The sequence below is a fragment of the Dermacentor andersoni genome, chromosome 11 (assembly GCF_023375885.2).
Source record: "Dermacentor andersoni chromosome 11, qqDerAnde1_hic_scaffold, whole genome shotgun sequence".
NCBI lineage: Eukaryota > Metazoa > Arthropoda > Arachnida > Ixodida > Ixodidae > Dermacentor > Dermacentor andersoni.
In genome coordinates, this window is record NC_092824.1 from 109140991 (window position 1) to 109163239 (window position 22249).

The 22249-nt window shown below is 48.6% G+C and overlaps 1 protein-coding gene across 1 annotated transcript; it reads right to left on the reverse strand.

Annotated features, from left to right (window-relative positions):
* Positions 1-326: 326 nt before the first annotated feature.
* Positions 327-22167, reverse strand: LOC126539605 (sodium-dependent nutrient amino acid transporter 1-like). Its single transcript, XM_050186492.2, has 18 exons — positions 22141-22167; positions 21594-21711; positions 20928-21059; positions 20129-20308; positions 17477-17714; positions 16473-16605; positions 14663-14797; positions 12726-12829; positions 12453-12580; positions 11155-11267; positions 10681-10809; positions 10011-10110; positions 8387-8487; positions 7443-7598; positions 6387-6641; positions 5469-5639; positions 2195-2444; positions 327-460 (listed from the first exon to the last, which is right to left on the reverse strand). Exons 1-18 carry the CDS (start codon positions 22165-22167, stop codon positions 390-392), a joined length of 2541 nt encoding a protein of 846 aa, XP_050042449.2. The 3' UTR covers positions 327-389.
* Positions 22168-22249: the final 82 nt, after the last annotated feature.

The following is a 22249-nucleotide window of genomic DNA, read 5'->3' on the forward strand; positions in this document are numbered from 1 at the left end:
ATATGTAAGAATTAGGTGTGCCTGACAAATTTAATTATGCTTTTGATGTAAGAAAGGAACGCGAAAAAGTGGGTTCCGAGAAAATCAGCAAGAAGAGACTCGAGACACCTGCGACGTCGCCCCTGTAAAACAGCTGCCAAAACCGCGGGACGCGCACCAGACAAGTGTTCTGCTGTCGCGATTGGCTTGGCGTGCAAATATAGGCTTCCTTGCGTTATTTTCAACATATCGTCTTGTTTATCCTGCCTGCGCCTGGCAAAGGCCAGCAGCATAGTATAAGCGGAGTCCTTTACTGCGTTTTAAATAAAGGACTCTGGTATAAGTAATAATAGTAAGACCGGTGCACCGAGCCACGCGCGGCTGTGTCGTTTTATTAGCTTCCGGGTGGGTCACTTGCGCAGGATTCCCCTGACATCGTACTCGGCTTGCGGCTTGGCGTCCGGACTTGAAGGGCCCGGGGCTGCTTGCGAGGTCGTATGCGGTACGGTTGTTCAATCGACAAGCCGCGTCAGGCACAATGCAGGACGTAGACGAGGCGGACAGGAGGAGGAAAAAAAATAAAGATTAGTTAGATTTTGTAAATTATTATGAAGCGATAATGTCAATTGCCGCTTCAGCCAATTTCCGTGGTCGTTGTACGTTAAGGGAGTTTGGAAATTTAAAACCAGCTGATTGGTCGAGATACGTGGAGAATGTGAGGGTTTAATCCGCAGTCGCGCGGGCGCGTGAGTTAAAATCCACCCTGCTATCACCGTCAGTTCTTCGCCCCTCGGGAGGAACTGCTATAATAATGATTATTATAAAGGTAGCGTAAATGTAACAGGATTGAAGTAGAATGGTTCAGTTGTGCCACAAGGCACTTCTCAGTGGTGTAATGTTAGAACGAGAAAGTTGTGCTGTAGATTGGCCGATTCCGCTGGTGGATTCGCAAAACATGCTAGGTCTGTTCGACGTGAACGTCACCCTTTGTACTCTCTGAAACAGATTCCTTTAGGGCGTAACGTAGTCCCACGACAACAGTTATGATAATTGTTCGTCCAGTTGTCAGCTCTGCGCCTCCGGCACATATCGCTGCCAGGCACATCATGCAGACCGTACAGTTCCTGACATTAAAATGTCGGACGCATTGCGTCAAGTAAAAAAAAATATATAGTAATCATCGTTGTTGTGGGATACAGATGAACCGCCAAAGGCTGTGTGAGTGTTAGTGTTAACAGGGTGCTGTGTTCCGAAAGTAGTAACGTTATTGATTGCAGTGCATTAGTTAAATGAAATGTTCACAATATTGGCTGTTGTGGCAGCTGCAAATAAAGCCCTACACGGTGTTAAACTATAGCATAGTGCTGTATGCCGAAAGCCTACTTTAAAAGGTGCCAGTGTAGTTTATTACCTGTGCAATGTTAAGTGCTGAAATGTGACAATTTTAGTGGGGAAACAAACCTGAAAAATGGTGTGGTATTAATATGGTGCTTTGTGATAAATTAAACGTTAAAAGGTGTAATTGTTTAGTTGCACTACACGAAGCAATGGAAATGCGACACAAAATTGATTATCATGGGTCGGAATGTCACCCCGAAGAGTGTTAAATCTTAACAGGCTGCTGTGCAAACAAGACTCGTCAAGTTGTGTGCTGTTTACTTACTGCTTGGCAAAATAATATCTAAAGGGAATGAACTTCTCAACAGGTTTCTACGTGACGAAGGTGCACTTTAGCTGTACAAAATTGACGATCATCGTTTCATAGAGGCCAAGTCTGACGAAATCCCTATGAAAGTACACTTTAAAATGAGTACCTCTTGCTTCGAAAGAGTAAATGCGCGAATCGACTATTTACTAATTTTGGATGAATAAATCCTAAATGGTCCCCGCCGCGGTATATACCTCAGTGGCTTTGGCGTTGCTAGTTGCTAGTTCAATCGCAGCCTCGGCGGCCGCATTTCGATGCTTGCGAAATCCAGAAACGCTCGTCTACTTAGAGTTAAGGTGCACGTCAAAGAACCTTAGGAGATCAAAGTTAATCCAGAGTGCCACGTTACGGCATGCCCCGTAATCAGATTGTAATCACGTCGCGTAAGACCCGAGAACTTGAGTTAGCGTAAAGCGCCAAATTGTGCGAAATTTCAGCGGGGTGTGCTATGCCCAATACAGTGGGCTTAGCACACTGGCCTAAAGGGGGCCCTAAAGGGGGTCGCACCCGCCGCTGTGGTCGAGGCCTGTGCGGCGAGCGCGATGGGTCCACCGGGCTGCACGGGGTACGTCATGGGAGGCAGCTTCGGGTTCAGGTACTGGTCGGGCGCCTGAGTCGGGATGGCCGGCACCAGCACGTCCTCGTGGCCCTCGCGGCGCCGGATGAAGAGGCGGCCCAGCAGGCCGAACCGCATCGGCGAGTCCGAGAACTGCGGTCCCAGGCTGTTGGGGTTCAGCGTCGGCAGGAATTGGCGGACCTGCAAGGGCAGACATTTCAGTGCTGGCGCGTGAGAAACGCAAGCTCGCGCTCTCTATACCGATGGGCTGCGTGTTCATTAAACGGAAGAGAAGATAAGCCTTAACCCCACAACTCAATCTTTCTCTCTGTGACCCTTTCTATCCTTTCGCACAGTCGTTTCCTGTGATAATCATGAACCAACTATAGCCCCTCATCTAGTGTACCTAATGGGAACACGCCTGTTCTTATGTACTATCCCATCGGTATCAGTTTTATTCATTAATACTCGTTTTGTTCTATTTATTCGCTGTGTTGTATTCAATGCTGTCCAGCTGTATACGTAAAGAGACCGTTCTCCAAATTTCATCTCAGCTTTTTTTCCCCGCCTCGTCCTTCTCTCCTTTCTGGATAAGTGTGACTTTGGTACTCGATGGCCGATTCTGATTGCGGGATCTTAATCGCTTACACTTTTCTTTAGATAGCATATGCACACTTGAAACTATAGTCGAATTCACAAAGCCGTTATAAAGGGACTATATAAACAGAAATATTTGGCGACCTATGTTAGTAAATTACCCATTTACAATGCCAGAAAGAACCAGTCTTACCACGAGAAGAGGCTCAATTTCGGCGAGGCAGAAAAGGGATAAAACCGAGAGACCGGTGGCGACGCCGTTTCGAAGTTCACGCGCTAGTGCGTCGTGACGTCACAGATCTTTCACGGCCTTAGTCTGCTCGAGCCTTACGTTATTTTTAATTTTACCGGTGAAGATGGATTACATCGTTATCTAAAAGAGCCAGAGACTGAACATAGCGTGTTTAAAAAATCATTTACTAAGCCACCGAGGCTCAAATTCTGGAAACTTTGCCCTTCATTTTCTCGTCTTAGTAATGAGCTAACCACAGAATTAACGAAAATTGAGTTTAGAGTTATGAAAGAATACTTCATCAGTTTAAACTTCGTTAGCATTTCCCTTTAATGTTATTTCAATTCGAATGGAAGGTTCGGAATGTAAAATGAAAAGAAGAAGAAGAAGGAAGAGAGAGAGAGAGAGAGAGAGATGGGTGCATGGTAGGGGTGCTCACAAATGTTCGCATCAGCTCACCGTGATGTCAGACATTTTGACACATGTTTATGAAAGGTCGATCGAGAGTGTCTGCTAACTGTGCATGAAGTTTGCAAGGTAGGCCTTCCAAACGTCGGTTTAATGGTCCCATATATATGTAAGAAGTAAATCAGAAACGTTTGCTAGCATTTGCCAATTTCAAGTGGCCAGAATTACTGGAAATATAGTGAAATACGTGACGTCACACTAACATCAGAGTCGCGGTCAGGGCGCCATATTCGAGACGCAGAGAGAAAAGCTCGCGTTCCATTTTATTCGTTCTGTATCTGTATTTTCTTAGCAGAAAATACAAACATGTTTCAAGCGGTACTTCAGCTAGTCTAAAATTATTCAGGGTTTCCATTCATGTCTCTTAAGCGATCTTTTCCTCCAAATGGTGGGCGGTAAATCTGATTAAACTATAGCTCACACAGTGTTTGTATGTATATATGAGAGAGAGAGAGAGAGAGAGAGAGCTTATATTTTGAAAACCCGTGTCCGGGTCTGTGCTCTAGGGTGAGATTTGGGATTCCTCCCCCATGATGGTGAGATGCTGGAGGAGAGCTGTCCACGACGAAGTCGTTTTTCCCAGGTTGGAAACTCAGGTCTCTCATGCAGGTATGTTAGGGTTAAGTGAGCGACGTTGAGGTACGTGGGCCCTTGGACAGTGCCAGTAAGTGTGGGCTAGCGTCAGTATAGAACCGCACACTTTGTAATGAGGAGTGTTTGGAGTTTGTTGTATTCTGTGTAGTGCGAAGTCATACGAAACCGTCCCGAGGAGACGGCGGGGTTCGTTTGTAAATATCGCTTCGCCTGTAACCGATGGATGTTCCAGGGCCTCGACTTCATCTGAAAGTAAAGCTGTCTCTCTGTGTTGAGTAAACGCATATGTAAATGATTCATAAAATGTTTTGTTCACTTGGGTTGTCACACGGTATAACTTACGCTGGAGTTGTGTTTGTGAGATGCCAGCTAGTCTTGTCGGACAACTGGTTAGCGAAAGCGGCCAACCAATAGCGAATGGTACTTGCGAATGAAGGTTCGGCACTTGGTTCCTGCGAAAATCCCCAGTGTGAACTCTGGCGCTGTTATCGCTCGGCTAAGACCATGTGGATATTTGGTCAATATTTTTCTGATCTTCGTGCTTTTGGCTTCAAGCGCGCCTGTAGCGTAAGTTGTGATGCTTTATTCTTCTAAGCCTCCGAGAAATTTTATGTTTTCTGAATGCGTAAAGCCAGTAAGTTTCGGAGCTCACGTGTAATGATTGCGAATTGTTGTTTTCGTAACGCAATATTTCACTGAAATTGACCGAAATCACAAAGCCATTTCAAGCGAGAAAGACAAAGCCCCCTTTAGCAGGAGTTTAATGTGAAGCCGTGCGTTTGTCGAAAGCTTATCTGGTCGGGTTTAATCACAGACAAAAGACGATCCTCACGTATGGCAGCCGAAGTGTTCTGTTTATGTTTGTGATGAGCGTCCATTCTTCCCTTTGACTGACGTTTCATTGCGCCTACCAGGGTTGGACGGAATTAGCATGACGCCGGCTCCCTCTTCAAGACATGTCTGTTCAGCCCTAACCAAAAGCAGAGTATCGGGCCGGAGGACACCAGTGCCCGTTCGGATCACCGGTGAGTAAACCTATGCTGTCCGTGAAGCGCCTCTATTGCTGCTCCCACTAGCGTCTAAGCTCCCACCAGTATTTTTGAACAGGAAACGCATGGTTGTAACCACGACATCCGAGAACCGGCAGCGCGTCCTGTCTCGCGCGCTGCACAATCTTTGAGGCGATGTAATTGCCAGTTGCTTAGGTTATTTTCCCTCGACCCCAACTGTAAATAGGGCTACCTCTGTATGTCGCGAGTTATCGCATTTCTTCGTTTGTAGTGCTTCTCATTTATACAGCTAGCAAATTAGTGGCTACGTGGTGCAACGCGCACCTGCTGTGGCGGCTGCGTCGGTGCTTGGGACGGAATTAGCGAGGCTCTCCAACCCGCTTCGGGCGCCTGGGGTGCAACTCCTCCGTCGGCCCTAGGCATCGAGACTGCCAGACTGTTGAGGTCCAGCGCCGGCAGGTTGGGTGGCAGGGACCACTGTCGCTCCACGTGGCCCTGGGTTTGAGAGCGGGTACGTAACCGACGATGGGAGATGAAAACTTTCGTCTAGTTGGTGCCACGTACATTTCAAGTACGTGTACAAGTATACATTCGTATGCATAAGCGGAGGAATGTTAGCGAGGAAAATGTTTGGAAGGATTTCGCGCAAATATTTGGAGGCGCGGAATTCATTTGTCGTTAGGTAAAGTTCAGGTGACCTTTCATCTTAGCCTCAACTGGGTTAATGTGTGGCCCGCCTTTTGCTCTGTAATCAATGTACTCTAGAAAGACTAACTTGAGCAAGTCGCAACGGATGCGCAATATAATCTAGGAAAGTGTTCGACGAAAACTTGCCTTTCGAGGAAACATACTGGTGCCAAAAAGGCATGCACTCGCTAAGAATAAAAGAAAATAACATGGCGTTTCGGGCTCCATAAGGGTCTCTTGATCACAATGAAGATATAGGCATGTGCGCACGACCATTTATGGGTGAGGTGGCGCAGCGTGCGGGTGTATATCATGGAAAGACTACCCCGCGTCCTGTTTATCGTGCGTCTAGTTGATTTAGTGTCTTTATTTTTCTTTCAGTCTTGACGAGTGCATGTCTTTTTGGCACGAGGAAACACGGAACGCAGCGTCCTTGTCGTCCTTTGCTTTATATATCCTCGTTCTTTTTGCGCGTCGTCTAGAATGAATCCTTAATCGACGCCATGCATCCGTCTCCATAATCCGTCATGCCGTGAGGCTGTTGAGACTGGTCACCTCCGCGTGGTGTCCTGGAGCTCCCCCCGGGCGCCAGCTGACGGGTGACCACGATGGCGGCTTGACCGGCTCTGCGGCGAACATCACCGGCAGCACGGCGTCGGCGGGCACCGTGTGCGGTATGATGAAGCGCACGGGAAAGCGCGAGCTCATGGGCACCAGGCCGCGGTTGCGCAGGCGCGCCTGGTAGGCGTTGAAGAGCGCCGGCTCCTCGGGGCCCCACTTGTACGATGGCAGCATTGCGTCGTCGCAGTTCTGCGCCGCGGAACGTTTGGTGGGGTGGGGAACGGTGTGCACGAAACTCTGCCTAACGCATTACCGTGATACAAGTATGTATTGTGGTCTATGGCTTTCTTATGCTAAAGGACCAAAAGCCATAGCCAACCAAAGCCATCAAAAGCAGCGCGGGCCAAAGGAAACACCCACTGCCGCAATAGCGCGCCAGGTGTTGCGCGAGGCGAGAGGGTATCGACGCGGCGCCACGTCACCCTCACTCTCGGGAGCCGGCGCGCGCGGTCCGTGTCTCTTTCTGTCACCCCCACTGGGCGTAGCTGCTGCGCGTGCCTGCGGGCCTTGGCGGCCGCTGCTGCTTCCTCGGTCTGTCGTCGTGCAGGACGGCGGTGGCATGCAGCGCTGCCACCGCAGGCTGCAGCTGCTTGCTGGCTCGGGCAGCACGTACCGCTAGGTTGCATTACTATGTTGCAATGTTCCACTATGGTACATTACTCGCAGCGCAAAACTCGAAGGACCGCAGCGACGTTCAATTCGACATTAATGTTTTCGCATTCACAACTTAAGTTGAGGATGCGACCTATTGTTTGGTGGCATGCTTAGGTGTCCGCGGGTTTTTTTCGTAGCTTCGTTCGTCACCGTTACCAGCGCAGGCATTTGCCACGACGGCTCATTCTTCTCCTGTCGCCACCTCGCGGTCGCCAGAAGCGTTGGTTGGTAACGTCTCGAATTTCTGTCTTTCGCCTCCCTATCGCTGTTATCGCTTTGCCTATTTGAGAGGCGAACGTATTGCATTAATGAAGGGGAAAGAAATGCGGCGCTCACGTATCCCCGTTGCTTGAACCAGCTGAGCCCATAGAGCGGGATCTGGCAGAAGATGAACAGCAGCAGCATGTAGCCCCCGATGTCCACGTACAGGGGAAACGTGTAGCCCCTGAGGGTCGCTGTCGACGAGCTGAACAGGCCTGACAAGTAGCTCAGCTGCACAGACGCCCGGAGGTGAACGGGTTAGTGAACTAAAGCCCACGTAGGCGCCGGAGCAGTACAAGCGGAAATCTTTAAGAATACAAATGCCGATCCTTGATTCATGTTACGAGCACAAAATAAACGGGATCCGCTTGGGACAATACAAACTTTAGTCGCGTTCTGTGTCACCCTTATATTTGCCCTTACAGAAGTAGTTTCTGGAAACTGATGTATTTGTATTGAATTTATTCTCTTCTATAGACTTTCCATTGAGGCATATCTGATTGTGATGTATAATTTTTCTTAGGAAGGCGCTGGTAACACGAACCACGAATTTAGCAACCAACTCGCCCGTTTAACAGCATTACCTACAAATGTCGATCGTTATGCTTATTACGTATACGCATTGTGTAGCATATTGTTAGTTGTTTCCAGAGGTTGCTAAATTTATTGGTGGCGTTGAGGAAGGAGTGGCCAAAACCATCATTTTACTACTATGATAACTTCTACTGAGCCAAAGTACAGTATGCGGATTTTCAATTGCTCTTCTACCACACGGCTCACGAATGGAAAGTATTTCTCATTAGGAGATCGTTTTATATACGTTCGCACGACTTGTTCAACCTACTTAGAGCTGCTACGAAGTTCTAAAGCATCAAAACGGGCATGCTGGTATGTGCATGTGTCAACTATTTTTCTGAGCTGCGCTTTCGATGTTGTCACACACATCGGAGTGAACGTCACTTTCTCCGTGTTTGTGTGAAATGTAAAAAAAAAAGCGCCTTGCTACGGTTCGTGCTTACCAGAAGCATGAGGGGAACCAGGAAACTCCAGAGCACCTTGTACACGACCGACGATGGCACCGTGTACATAAATTCGATGTCGAAGAGGAGCCGTCTTGCCGCTGCAGCAGCAGTTTGACGTCACAGAAAGAAAGAAAAGAATGTTTTAATGCTGTTTGAGTATCGTTGCTATTTGGGCTTGTTGCTGGTTCACACGCAGACAGCGCAGGCTTTTTAACGGTAATCATGTTCGCCTTGTATGCCGCGCACTGTGCCTATAGTTGAGCGACCAAAGTGCCGGACTTTCCACACTTTTGTAGGTATAACCCGTGGGAGAAGAGTGCAGAGAAACAACTGCCACCACTTGACGTGACCACGTGACATGCGGTGGACACGTGACGACCTTTATACCAGGCAGATGGAGTGCACTGCACACGTCGAGTAATAGCAGCAACGAAGTTCGAATCAATTTAAACAAATATTTCTATAGCGAACTGGATTAGCGCCTGCACATTGCAAATTGTGGCACTGTACTCAAAAGGCTATTATTTAGCGGACAAATAGGAAACCAGTGTAGTGCTGAAGCAGTTAGTGCTCCCATTCTAACTGGTTCTCGCTCCTTGCGATTGTTGTGCCCTTATGGAGCACAGGTTCTCATTCTCACACTCATTGCAATATATTGCAAGCCACCGTTTTCATCCTTGAATGCGACGCGCTAGCTTTACTGTTTCCGTAATTTGCTATTTCGTTAATGCGACAAACTTAACTACGGCTTTATTCTTTAGCTCACTTATGAATGGTTGATGGAGAAAGGGCAGATGGTGTCAGAGGTTGCAGAAACGCGTGGTCTGTTCTAGGTATGAAATGGTAGACAGCGAACCAAGCATATATAGGAACTGGTTGACACGTTCCTGTTTGTTACGTTTTCCTGCGTTCCAAAGCACCGGCAAAGTTTAGTTTTCACATGGTCAGGCGTGTTGGCTTTCCGTTTATTACGGATATCCGGTTATTGCATGCTAAAGCTGCAACGGCGCACCACGGATGCGCGATCGCCCGTCGGCGGCGCCTGCGTTGTCCAGCTCATCGTCGCCGATCAAAACGGCCGCTTCGCAGAACCTTCCAGGTGGCATATAGCAGGATCGACCTCGCCGCGTAAAGATCATCGCCTGTAGTCGCCAATGTCAACACGGCTCGCGAAACAGAAAGCCGAGAGGAGGCGGATGAAGGCACAGCGGGTCGGTCCCGCTCCAGCGGTCGCAAACGCTGTCTCGTGACTTTCGATATCTCGCGCGGTTACTCCGATGTACAAAACTTTGCGGCAACCGTAGGACTTAAGAGGGCTCGAAAAGTGGCCGTTATCGTACAGAACAGTCAAGCCCGAGATCAAAATTCGTTGGCTTCGCTGAATGTGATTCACTTCTATGACCGGCCAAAAAAAAAATTGGTTAACGTTTATCAACCGTTAAACGGTCAGCAACAATAAAAGGCTTTACTCAGCGGGTTTTCAACAGTCTGTTGCTTCCTATGCAAGCTGGGGAAAAATTGTGTGCTGCGGTAAGCGTTATCGGATGTTACGTTTTCTCGAACAATGCGTTTTTCTGGTTTGTGCTCCCCTTGAAATCGTATCAACGCGCGTCCAACTTACTGTATCCCCACGAGTAGCAGATGATTTCGACGAACGCGACGACCACCAGGAATGACCCACCCAAGTGAGTTTCCATGATCCTCATGAAGAAAGGTCCGGTCTGCGCAAACGTAGATCGTGCTGCTCATTGTGCCCGAAGCAAGTGTGCAGCTCGATAAAGGAGAGAAACAACACTGCATCGTGGTGGTACGGTGGAGCAACATCAGTCGAACCATGCACGCGCACGCGCAAAAGAGCAAGCAGGAGAGCAGGTAGATCATAAAAGAGGGCCACTACCGTAAACGGTCGAGAAAAAAAGAAAGCACACAGTGAACTTTGAGATACCTGCCTGAATCGTTCACGATGCTCACCGAGTATTTCTATCGCTTCTAGTGTACACCCCAGCTATAGCTTCCGTTTTCATTCAGTGATTTGGCTCTACCGCTCTATGCTCCAGCGAGTAATTAATTCCAAAGTGTGCGCGCTATACCAACGAATGTGAAACGTGTGACCGTGTACAGCCAGGCGAAATGAGGACGCCGCATAGTAACTAGTGACGCGGGGCTTGCCTCGAAGATCGAGTGAGATGACCATTGCTGTCCGCGACAACGATTCTTGTGCGAAGCGCTAAATTACCTCCGCCTGTTGAAACATCTACGCGCGTGCATCATCACGGGATAAATCAACTTACGGGCGTGCACAAAGGGAGCCCCGCCAGGAAGGCCCCGATGCAGAACAGTAGCGTCAGTTCGACCCTGAAATCCTTGAGGCCGGGGAACTGCTCGGTGATGGACATGAGCACCGTGTGGATGAGGCACACCTGCGGCAAGAGTTTCATGCCGCACAGACTGAGTATTAACTGTTTAGGGAGTTTTAGTGTGTCCGCGCACGTATTGCAGTTCACGGAGCAACGGAGACACGGACGGCAGCAGTAGCATAGACGGTAGGGATACCTAGTAGCAGTTTGTTGAACGACAACGCATCATAAACAGTTCATAAACAGTGCGTGTCTCCAGCTGTTCGTCATCCACAAGAACACTCATGAGCCATTTTACACTCATGATTATGTTTCTACTGACGTGTTTCTGGCCGTGCCTGCGCGATTTGCTGTTGAGATACGTAGTACTAAACGTCGCTAAGGGTGAGGGCTTCAGTGTGGTCTCACCGAGGAGTTCAGTCCCAGGAGAAACATGCAGAGAAGAAACAGCACGCTCCACATCTGCGGGAAGGCCAAGTTGCTCAGCGCCTCGATGTAGGAGACGAAAGCCAGGCTTTGCACTGCGCACGAAAGAGAAGCAAGGGGAGTTTATTAGTGGATCGTTTACGTACAATTAGGGATCCTAGAGTTAAGAGACTATCCACCGGTAATGCAAAGAAACGCAGCGTGATTGGAGAAAAATCCAGGCGGGAGCTTAACTTTTCGGGTGCGCTAAATCATTTGGGCGGTCTTGTTTCTAAGACTTGTTAGGCAGTTTTTTCGCGCTACAGACTTAAATTTTGAAATGTACATGGTGCCGTAAGGTGGCCCCTTTGAGAGTCAACCTTATGGAGCATATTTGCGAAGTAGTTCTGGCGTGGCTGTGCTCATTACCCACGCACAGCAAAAGATTGTGCACCTTTAAGGGTGCTGGGTTTTTCCGTGGCTGGCACCGTTGCACTTCGAGCAAGATCGAATCGTTGATGGGGAGAAAAAGTTTTAGAGCCTTTTTTCCCTCTTAGGCGTTCGTGCCTGGTAAGCAAACACGACACGAAAACAGACGCGAAAGCGGCATGAAACAACTTTTAATAGTTACCCCTGTAAAGTCATCGTGCCAGATAGTATTTGCGCGCGCACGAGCTGGTTATCTACTATCCGCTTGCACCGATTTTGGTCTCTCCAACGGATCGCGTCCACTCTTGGAATGGGCATGACTCGTTGGAGACCACAATCAGCGCAAGCGGATACTAGGTGCACTCTTTGCTTGCCTCAATGAGACAGGCCTCGTGACCAAACTCTAAGGTTCTACGACTACTGCAGCCTCGTAAATTCCTGATGACAGTGGTCAACAGGGAATGATAAGTTTTCATAGTAAACACGCTCGAGCAACAAGCAGATGGTTAGAATCTACTAATTCAATCACTGCAGTGTTTTCAAACTAAACTTCTCGTCTCACTGCCGCTATAGTTCGAGCTCACTGTCGTGTCCAGAAAAAAAAAACAAAAAACTTACACCATTACGGAAAACGGTGTTAACCATTGGACAAACTAACACGATTCAAGGTGTAGCTTTCCTTATTTTTTTTTTATTTTTTTTTTCCTACGCGCTACCATTCCACGCTCCCCAATCGCCGCATTGTTATGACGGCCGAACTGCGCATTATCGGTTGTCCGCCTTATACTCCGGGCCCGGATGTGATGACGCCTTGCGATTTCACATAGCAGACAAGGCATCAAATGCGTTCCACGTGTTCGCCCCCCTTTTACCTTCGTCTAGGACGAGTTCGGGCAGGGTGACGTTCAGCAGGAAGGACTGGCTCCCCAGCGCGGAGAAGAACGCCGTGCTCGACAGCATGCCCCATACGAAGTTCAATATGGCGAAGAACCACGTGTCCCTATGTGAGTGCACGAAAAAAAAAAAGTAGAGCGAATATTTGAACGAGAAGACAGCGTGGATCGTGCGGTGGAGGCATGCAGAACAAGTCTTGCAGGCACCTCTCGAGATATCGCGCCAAACAAGGTGTCCAGCAGGTCGCTTACTGAAAGATGTCGTTGTAGAAGTCGTTGTAGCTGGCCAGGACCGTCAGGCAGCCGGTGGCGACGCAGAGGGACATGAGAGCTTGCTCGATTGCGTTCCTCCAGCACTGTTTTCGGAGAGAATTATTGCGAGAAGATATTGGGCGATCACCAATTTAGGCATGCGTTCACTGCAATCATACCACGCCCAGTCATGATGAGCAAAACGAGAACAAGGTGAAAGCGGGAGGCAACGTTTCGACAAGTGCACTTGTCTTTTTCCAAGGCCACTTGAATTTCCATCTCCTGCCTTCCCCCTGTTTTCCCTGCACGCCCAGTCACGCAACCTGTATTCAGTTGTTTCACTACTTTATTGACCTCTCCATACCCTTGTCCTAGTGGCTCTCGAGGCAAGACATGTGGTTGATTCGGTGATTCATGCTTCCTTCGTACTGCTACCGTCTAGGCCTCGTTATTAGCATAGACTGTAGATATGCGGCGACCGTCGCGGTCAAGTGGCGCCACCTGCTTCTATAGGTGGCAGTTTTTCTGGTCGTGGTGCATCTCTAAATGCAATTTTTGCTGCATTCTGTGCTCCCTAAATCCAAGTGCACATAATTTTTTCCTTTGAAGGTACGATCACCCTAATAGAAAGAGGAGAATTGTTACTCTAAGTCCATTCTGCCAATTTCCGCAGTGTACTATTGATTAAATTGACGCCTTGAAATACTGTCATGTTGTAGTGACGTAGAACAACCACGGCGGCACAGCGCAAGTGAAGAAACTGTTTGTTGGACATACCTGGGCCAAGCAAAACAAGTAACACTCAAAGCACCGTGCATGATAACGGCGAGCTTACTGATCGATAGTCGAAAATCATGTGCGGATCAGACGCGTCGGCTATTTATGCATGGCTCAATGAAACTTTCAGCGTAATCGCTGGTGCTAGCCTAAGTTCTACAATGTACACTTCTCGGCATGCGCGATATCTGATTACACAAGGCTCGTCGGCGCCGTTACCAGCGATCGATTTGGGACGTAATCACTTTCGTCATGTTGTGCACCTCTACGACCGATTTGCTGTGTTAGGAACCGTAGACGTTGCCATTAATTCAATAGTGACACAGGGGTGCGTAATCAGATTCCGCCCGCGACATCATCGAATCGAATCTCGAATCTAGCGACCGTGCGCTCAGCTGTCACTTCACCGAAGTGTTGTCCTCGTAAAGATACTGAAAGTTGGGCGAGTTGGTAGCTATTCATCCTGAAACTACCTGCACGCACAACAAACGAGACGCAGGGGGACGGTAACGCCAGTCAGCGCTTGTGTGTTACCTTTGTGTCTCGTTTGTCGCATGTGCGCGCTGCAGTTCTATAATGTTGCCTTTCTTTTAACGCGACAGCGTTAAGGAGCTCGTGTCGCAGAAAAGCCGGTGTCGTCGGCGTCGGCGTCGGTGTCGGCGGCGTTGGCCCCGAGCGATAAATCCCAGCAGGCACTTCATGAATAAAAAACAACTTGCAAGATGGGCTGGGTGGGAATCAAACCAGGGTCTCCGGAGTGTGAGACGGAGACGTTACCATGCACTGAGCCACGAGTTCTTTTTTTTTTCGATGCTTCAAAGCGGTACAAAAGCGCCTCTAGTGAACGCGGTGTTGCCTTAGAAACGAGCTGTTTCTAAGGCTCAGGCGTGCGTCGCTTGCTCAGGCGCACATTTCGTTGTCGCGCCGAACGCTGCGTTGCTCGGCGCTCACCGCGTCCGATGCGGGGCGCGTAGTCGCTGCGCCGTAGCGCGTCTTACACCCCTTGGCGGGTCGACGGGAACGCTGTCGCGTTCCACTCTTGAAGGCGAAGCTTAAGCGTCCTCCAATTTTTTTAGTACAGTTTCGCCCACTAATGAGTTGAACTCTGAGTTCAATTTTCATGGTTGGGTTCCTGCCCAGTCACCGTCGCTGTCGCTCACCTTAAAGGTGAAAATGTGCTGCCAAGCCGGAATGAAAACGAAGCCGACGCCAGCGTTCGCGCCGTCCAGGGACACTCCTTTCATGAGAAGCGCGAACAACATCAGGTAGGGACAGGTCGCCGTCACCAGCACGATCTGCACAGGAGATGGTGACTTTATTCTGGCCGCAAATTCAGCGCATGTTTCATATCAGACCCCTAGAAGTTAGACGGAAGTAGCGTGGTTACTTATTCTTGTATAAACTAATTCGCAACCACTTCTGTCCGCGGTTGCTGTCGGCTGTAACGTTCTGCGTGCCTCGCCCTAACTTGCGCAATCCTAGCATTTTCTACGTGAATTCCTCTTGCACCTCTAACGCTACAACACGTCTTGTAACACAACAAAATACCTTGCGCGATGATCTTGATATATTCAGTTCTACTATTCGCTCATTATGTAACTTATGTCTGATTAATTCAAAATTTTTTGTTGCACTTTGTACCGGTGTTGTTCGAGATATTCTGTTTTGTTTTTCGGTTTTATTTTCTTTGCGTAACACAAGCGCGCCAATACTAAGGCGTAAAGCTGTCCTTGGGCATTTTCAGAAAATAAACGAAATGAAATCGTACATTGAAGCGTGACCAGCGTGCTCGCGTCCGTTCTTTGCGGTTATTGCAAAATCATGCTGCCGAGGAAAAGAAACATTGTGTTTATTTTAACACGACGCCTTAACTCTGTGCCTAGCGTTCGTCCACAGTTTCCTACAATTGCAAGAGGGGACTCTGGTGTTGCGCGTTCTTTCAGCCGCCATGGGAATGACGGGTAGTTACACGGATTTGTCTGATCTTCGCGCTTGGGGCTTTGGACGTTCTCGTGGCTTCATTTATTACGCCTTATGTGGGCCTAAATTGAAGTAAATTTCAAAGCAATTTATAACTGCTTTAGTGCCGAAGGCAATGAGACTCTGCAAGCTTGCCTAATCGCTACTAATTGCAGTGGTTCCGCTTGTCCATGCGTCCGTAGCGTAATGGCTTCAATATCGGCCTTCTGTGCTAGAGCTCCTGCGCTCGAATCGTACCCTCGGACAATTTTAAAGTCGCGAAGCCATTCAAAAACGAGAAGGACGAAGTTTGGGCAAATTCACGTACTACCCATCATGACCATGCTGGCTGAACTGCCCTGCTTGCAGCTCCCGTATAAATACTTGCGCCACAGTTCCCTCTAGTAATTGTACGAAACCCTCCTTTCACCAGTGCGCGTGAACCTTGAGCGATGTCCTGCCTCGGACATGTATAAGGCCCCACGTGTACGCCTATATATATAGCGACCTGTTATGCTCGGCAGTCTACTGGCATCTATTGCCTTCTGTTGGCATCGGAAACGGCAGTTACGCTTTTGTCCCTCAAATCGAGATGTCGTTGGCGTCCGTCGTCGATGTTTCCCGATCCACGGAAGCAAAGTTCGTCCTGCGTGCCGCTGTTGACGGTGCATACTTGCACTGCCATGCTTGGCGTGCACCGCGAGGTTTTACACAGATCGTTCACAGTGTGTTCAGGGGTTTATCGCAGAATGCGTTGTTCGTGCACGAATGTCCGACGCAGCTACTGCTGTGACTGTTCTGTGCTTTGACTCAGGGTTTCGGGATACATAAAATGCTACTCTGCTTCTTTAAACTAAGTCAGTAGTACGAAGTTGCACAGCTTGCAACGTCTTGCGTGAGTGGTGCCATTCTCTAGCTGCTTTGCTGTATATGCGAGCGTAGGGGACTCTATAGAATGAGGTGTGAAGGCTGACCTGCATAGTGTTTACCGTACTAGGGAGTGATCCGCACCTTTCCGAACCACTTGATGCCCTTGCTGATGATAAGGAAGATGTTGAGCCAGACGAGGAAGTAGCAGATCGTCAGGTCAATGTTCATCGGCCGGACGTCATGCAGGCCTCGGCTCACCTTGAGTACCTTGTCCCTGCGAGAGAGGGCAACAAAATGCTCGCACACTGGGGCACGTTGTCAACTGGCCGGGCTGTATGGGTGAAACCGACACGTTCTTTGAATGACCACACAACCAGCATTCGAGAATAGACGCTAGGAAGCTATAGCTTTGCTGGAATCGACATGAACTCCATCGCTATGCCGAATACATGCTCCAAACCGGCACGAATGCTGTGCCACGTCTTTAGTGGACTGGGAGTGACACGACGATGAACGACTGGGTTGCTATAGTATGCCTGCAATTGCGAGGACATAGCAAACCTTCGGCTTCAGGCGGCGTGGTGGCATGTGCAAGTTGGGAGAATAGAGGGGACGGGGCGCTCGGCATCAGTCGGGACTCAAACAGTCGACAGTCGCTCAACTACAGCTGCACAGTCATTGCTCGTAGTCCGCCACTGTAGAACGATTGCAAAATTTTCGCGCTACTCCTGTCAAACCCTAGAAGACGATCGATCTAGAATGTCTAATCGATCAAGTCGATTAAATGAAAGGTGGACATCGATGGAGATTAATTGTTTCGCGGGATACTTTTAATCAATTAATCGTTATTTCCTACCCTAACCGTGAGCCCTCCCCAGGAAGCGACTTTACATTTGCTAGGTAGCACAGAGGGCCGTGGCATTTCAAGATTCGGTCGACGTTTGGGCGCAGGCGCGAGTAAGATCGGCTGCGAGAGAGAAAGTGTGCAGGCTTTCGATCCTTGAATATCCTAGGCATTCCTAGGGCCCTTCGGCTTTTCCTATAAGTACTACGTAGGAGAAGTTTCCTTGCTCGTTTTGTGTGCGTTTTGTCCTAGTCTGCATGCAGGAGATACGAGTTGCTCGAGAGAGTCCTCGATGGCTCACCAGTAGAAGTGTTCGGCGGCCGACATGGTGGCGTTCACGCAGCCCGACATCTCGACGGAGTAGGCCCTGTGCGGCACGTACACGATGTTGTTGTTCGTGGTGTTGACGACCACGCCGAAGGTGATGTTGTGGTGCTTGAACCGCTGGTAGAGGCGCTGCGCGGCAGCCTTGCACGTTCTCTGCGCAGCGGACAAATGGCACCACGTTGAGAGCTCTGCGTTGACCACAGGTGAAGCTCCTATCGAGTTCACCCTAAAGGAGACCCTCGAACAAGTTCATAGAACAATAGTTACCGCCGTATTGAGAAATGCATCAACTTGAAGCTCATGCTTGACTTGATATAAATAACGCCTGGTGCGAACGCGCCCAAGACGCTCATTGCGTTTCTTTTGGTGCGTTCACGACAGGCGTCATTTAAGCCAAGTCGAGCGTGGGCTTCACGGTAAGATGCATTTCTGAATACGGGGGTTAATTGTGTTCGCAGAAATGTTCTTATGTTCAACTGTGCCGTATAAGGGCACAGTGACCAATCGTGAAGCGAGAGAAAGTCGCCAGCCGCAGTGCGCAGTTAATATTGTCCAACCCTTGAGGGTGTTTTTTTTGTGTGTGTGCTATGGTTAGTGGAGGATTAGGAAAAACATTTATTGTGCTGTGGCCAACACCATTACCCTTAAAGGGTAAGATCGAATCTTTGATCGAGAAGAAAAATTAGGTTTTCTTTTTCTTGGCGATCTTTTCTGGCAGCATGACAGCTATGGCAGATTGAATGGAATCTGCATCAAATAAGCTTTAATAGCTATCAGTGTCAAACTATCGTATCTGACATTTTATTGCGCCCCAGCTGGTCAGACTTACTACACAGTTTTCACGGTTTTTATAATCGGGGGTGTAATTTGAGCTCGCTGTTGTGTACACGAAAAAAGTTTACAGACTTAAGTTTAAGGCTGCTAGCCGTGAGACAAACCAGCAGTTATAAGACTGCTTTCTTTTTCTTGCGAGGAACAGCTACCCAGTGGCAAAGAGCCAGTATTCTAGAGCTTCATTATGTAGTACGTCTTTGTAAAACCAGTTCTGCGGTAGCCCGCAAGGTGGAGGAAAGTTTATGACAAGGAAACATTGGCCTACACGCGTCTGGTAGCACAAGCTGCAAACGAAAACCATACAGATTTCACAGACAAAAAAAAAGTAGAACAGCCGCGCAGTTGAAGAAAATTTGTCCTGGTCCGGAATCCCGAACCAGGACAAGTTTTCCTTCAACTGCAAGGCTCTCATCCTGCGAAACCTCTATACGGGTTTCCTTTGTAGCTTGGTGCTCCAAGTCAACTTGTAATTTCTTGCCAAAACGCGGTAACCGGACATAGTGTCCCGTCACAGACACAGAATTGTCCCCGCGTGTTTCCCGCACCTTTTTTCATGCCGGAGAAGCTAGAAAGTGTCTGCATTCTTGCAAAACCGGTAGTATCATTGTGTACAGAAACTCTGCGGATGTTTGTCAACATCTATCACGTCACGAGACGTTGGTTTACGCGAAATCTTGAATTGAATTCTGGTGTTCTTGCGCGTGAAAACGACAATTTGATTATGAGGCACGCTGTAGTGGCGGACTCCGGACTAATTTTTGATCACCAGGCGATCTGTAACGTGCCCCCCCCCCCCCCCCCCCCCCCCCCTCCCGATCCTATGCGCGGGAAACGGGTGTCTTTGCATTTCGTCCATCGAAATGCGGCCTGGATTTGGTACCGCGACTTCGTGCTTAACGGCGCAACAACATAGCCGCGACGTCACTGCGACGTGTCACGCAAAATTTTCAAGCCGGTGACCCCATGCGTCTACTTTCAAAGCGAAAGCTTTACTATAACCGCGCCGAGCCGAGTTTCGCCGTCGCCAGCAATTTGACCTTCATTTGATCGCAGCTGCGCCGTAACCTTGGCAACGCATCACGTGACTCGCCGCGCTGGTCAATTGCAACGTGTGCCATTATAAATTTGGAATAGTTAATCTATTAAAACCTATATTGCGTATATCAGACATTATTATTATTATTGTTATTATTATTATCATTATTATTATTGTTATTATTATTATTATTATTATTATTATTATTATTATTATTATTAGCACCTTCCTCACCCCCTAAAACATCTCAAGAGGTGCAAATACACAACCTTTCACTGTCGAAAAGAAAACACTTTCCAAGTACAATTATAAGGTGGCATTTGCTCACTTACGAACATTAGGCGTTCAGTTTTTTTAGAGAAGCTTTTTTTTGGTTCCGGTGTTTTCATTTTGTATTTCCCCTGGTGCTCACCCATCTTGGGTACACAGTACACATCTGTGTACACAGTACACATCTGTGTACACAGATGGGTACACAGATGGGTACCCATCTTGGGTACCCATCTTGGGACGAGCGCACAGCGTTCCGCGCCGCGACATTCGTCGTTTTCGTTGCCGTGTCCGCGGGGTGCACTGTAAAATAATTTACACCCTTAAAAGTGAAAAAGGGTGTAAATGTGTCTATAAGTCGCAACCTTAGGGTCTGAGTTATATAACACCCTAAGGATGTGTTATAGACACGTTTACACCCTTTCTCACTTTTAAGGGTGTAAATTATTTTATAGTGTGGTGTACGTATGCATAGCAGAAGTGCACTCGCCACGTTGGGCTTGCGGATGTAGCAGACGTGCGTGTTGGCGCCCCAGGAAGTGTAGCAGCCGCTCCAGGGCAGGTGCGAGCCGACCGAGTGGTAGAGGTACATGAGTGCGTACGACAGGTACATGTTGTAGTAGAGCGCCAGGCAGAGACTCCCCACCGTCATGGTGGCACCGACTCCTGTTGCGGCACGAAGAGAAATCCACGTCGTCACCTTCTTTTGTCCATGTATTGCCGGCCGAAGTATAAGTTCGATGAAAGACAACTGATTTCCTAGGGTTCTACAGATGATCGCCACATGTGTGTCTGAGCGGTTTCCAGTCTATATATATATATATATATATATATATATATATATATATATATATATATATATATATATGACTCTACGTCACAGTTTAGCATGCATAATAGGCCAACTACAATCTAAATGTTCATAAGTGAGCCGTTGGCTAGGGTGAACTACATGATGTCATTTCTGCTGGCCATGCACATGGAGCGCGGTTGGCTATGCGGTGACTTGACATGTACTGGTTTGGTTCCTTGCACCTTGTTTTGTTTTCATTAATGAAATTGTCCTGGCCACATATTCATGTGTGTGTGTGTGTGTGTGTGTGTGTGTGTGTGTGTGTGTGTGTGTGTGTGTGTGTGTGTGTTGCTCGCACGTGCTTGTCAAAATGGATTTGTTCGCGAGAAGAGTAATGAGTCATCTCTTTTTTGGGCTTTCTGTCTGATGCACGTCGCTCCAGAAGGAGAAATAAAAATAAGAACAAGAAGGGAAAAGAAAGCGGCAACTTACCTCTTGCCAACGGGAAGGCAGCCCAGACGGACATGGATCCGGAGCTGCTGAACTGTCCCACGAACATCTCGAGGTAGTACAGCGGCTTCGCCACCAATGCAATCACTATCAGGTATACAAACAGGAATGCACCTGCGGAGATGGGGTTAGGCATATCTTTTGCACTTTTTTCAGGCCGCTAACACTAATGGGGATAGCTTCCCGGCTGGGTTTGTCAGGCGGCACAGTAGGACTGCATCTATGGGGTACAGGTTTCTGCTGTATACTATCGTGCCAACTAATTCCGGGTGAGAAATGTAAGCTTACACGTACGGGTGCCTAGGGCAGCTGTCAACATCAGTTAAGAATGTTGTCGCATAAAAGGCACAGTGTGTGTTGACACATGAAGCAAAAACACAGGCACACGCGCGCTCGCAAGCGCAAGTGTGGAAGCGGCAACGATTGACAAATTTTAACCAAATACATCGATACGTATTATCACTGAGACAAATAGTAGGCATGCCATTTCCAGTGTGTTTTCTGTTTTCTTAAGCTTCGGAAAACACTGCGCCTTGTGCAGTACACTCACTCCACCGTTTTGTGATAGTGAATATCCGAACTGCGGACGTTACAGTGTAGAAGCCAGCGTAAGCGCTGCAGTATGTCCAACATGAACCTGCGTCTTACCTCCGCCATTTTCAAACACAAGGAACGGAAACCGCCACAAGTTGCCGATCCCGGCGGAAAGTCCAATGCTTGAAAGAAAAAATTCCGCCTTGTGGTCCCACTTGATGCGGCGCTCCATCTGCGTGAACGAGACGTAGAAATTGCTTTATCGAGTTATGCTTTTTTTTTAATTGCGGGGTTTTACGTGCCAAAACCACTTTCTGATTATGAGGCACGCCATAGTGGAGGACTCCGGAAATTTCGGCCACCTGGGGTTCCGTAACGCGCACCTGAATCTAAGTACACGGGTGCTTTCGCATTTCGCCCCCATCGAAATGCGGCCTCCGTGGCCGGGATTCGATCTCGCGACCTTGTGCTCAGCAGCCTAATACCATAGCCACTGAGCAACCACGGCGTGTCAGTTTACTTTTCGGTGCAACAGCGTCAAATGGTCCATTGAGCGAAAAGTCTGGCGTCTGTAGCGGCGAAACGTCATTGGCTGCGACGCCACGTCACAGGGGCTCCTCGACGGAGCAGATCAGGTGAAAGGGAACACCTGCTGACGCACCACGTGTTGCTTGAGGGGAGAGGGCATCGCCGCGAAGCACGTCACGTTCACTCTCGCGAGCCTGTGTTATACGCGCGGTTCCTTGAACGCGCAAGCTCTCGCCTGTGTT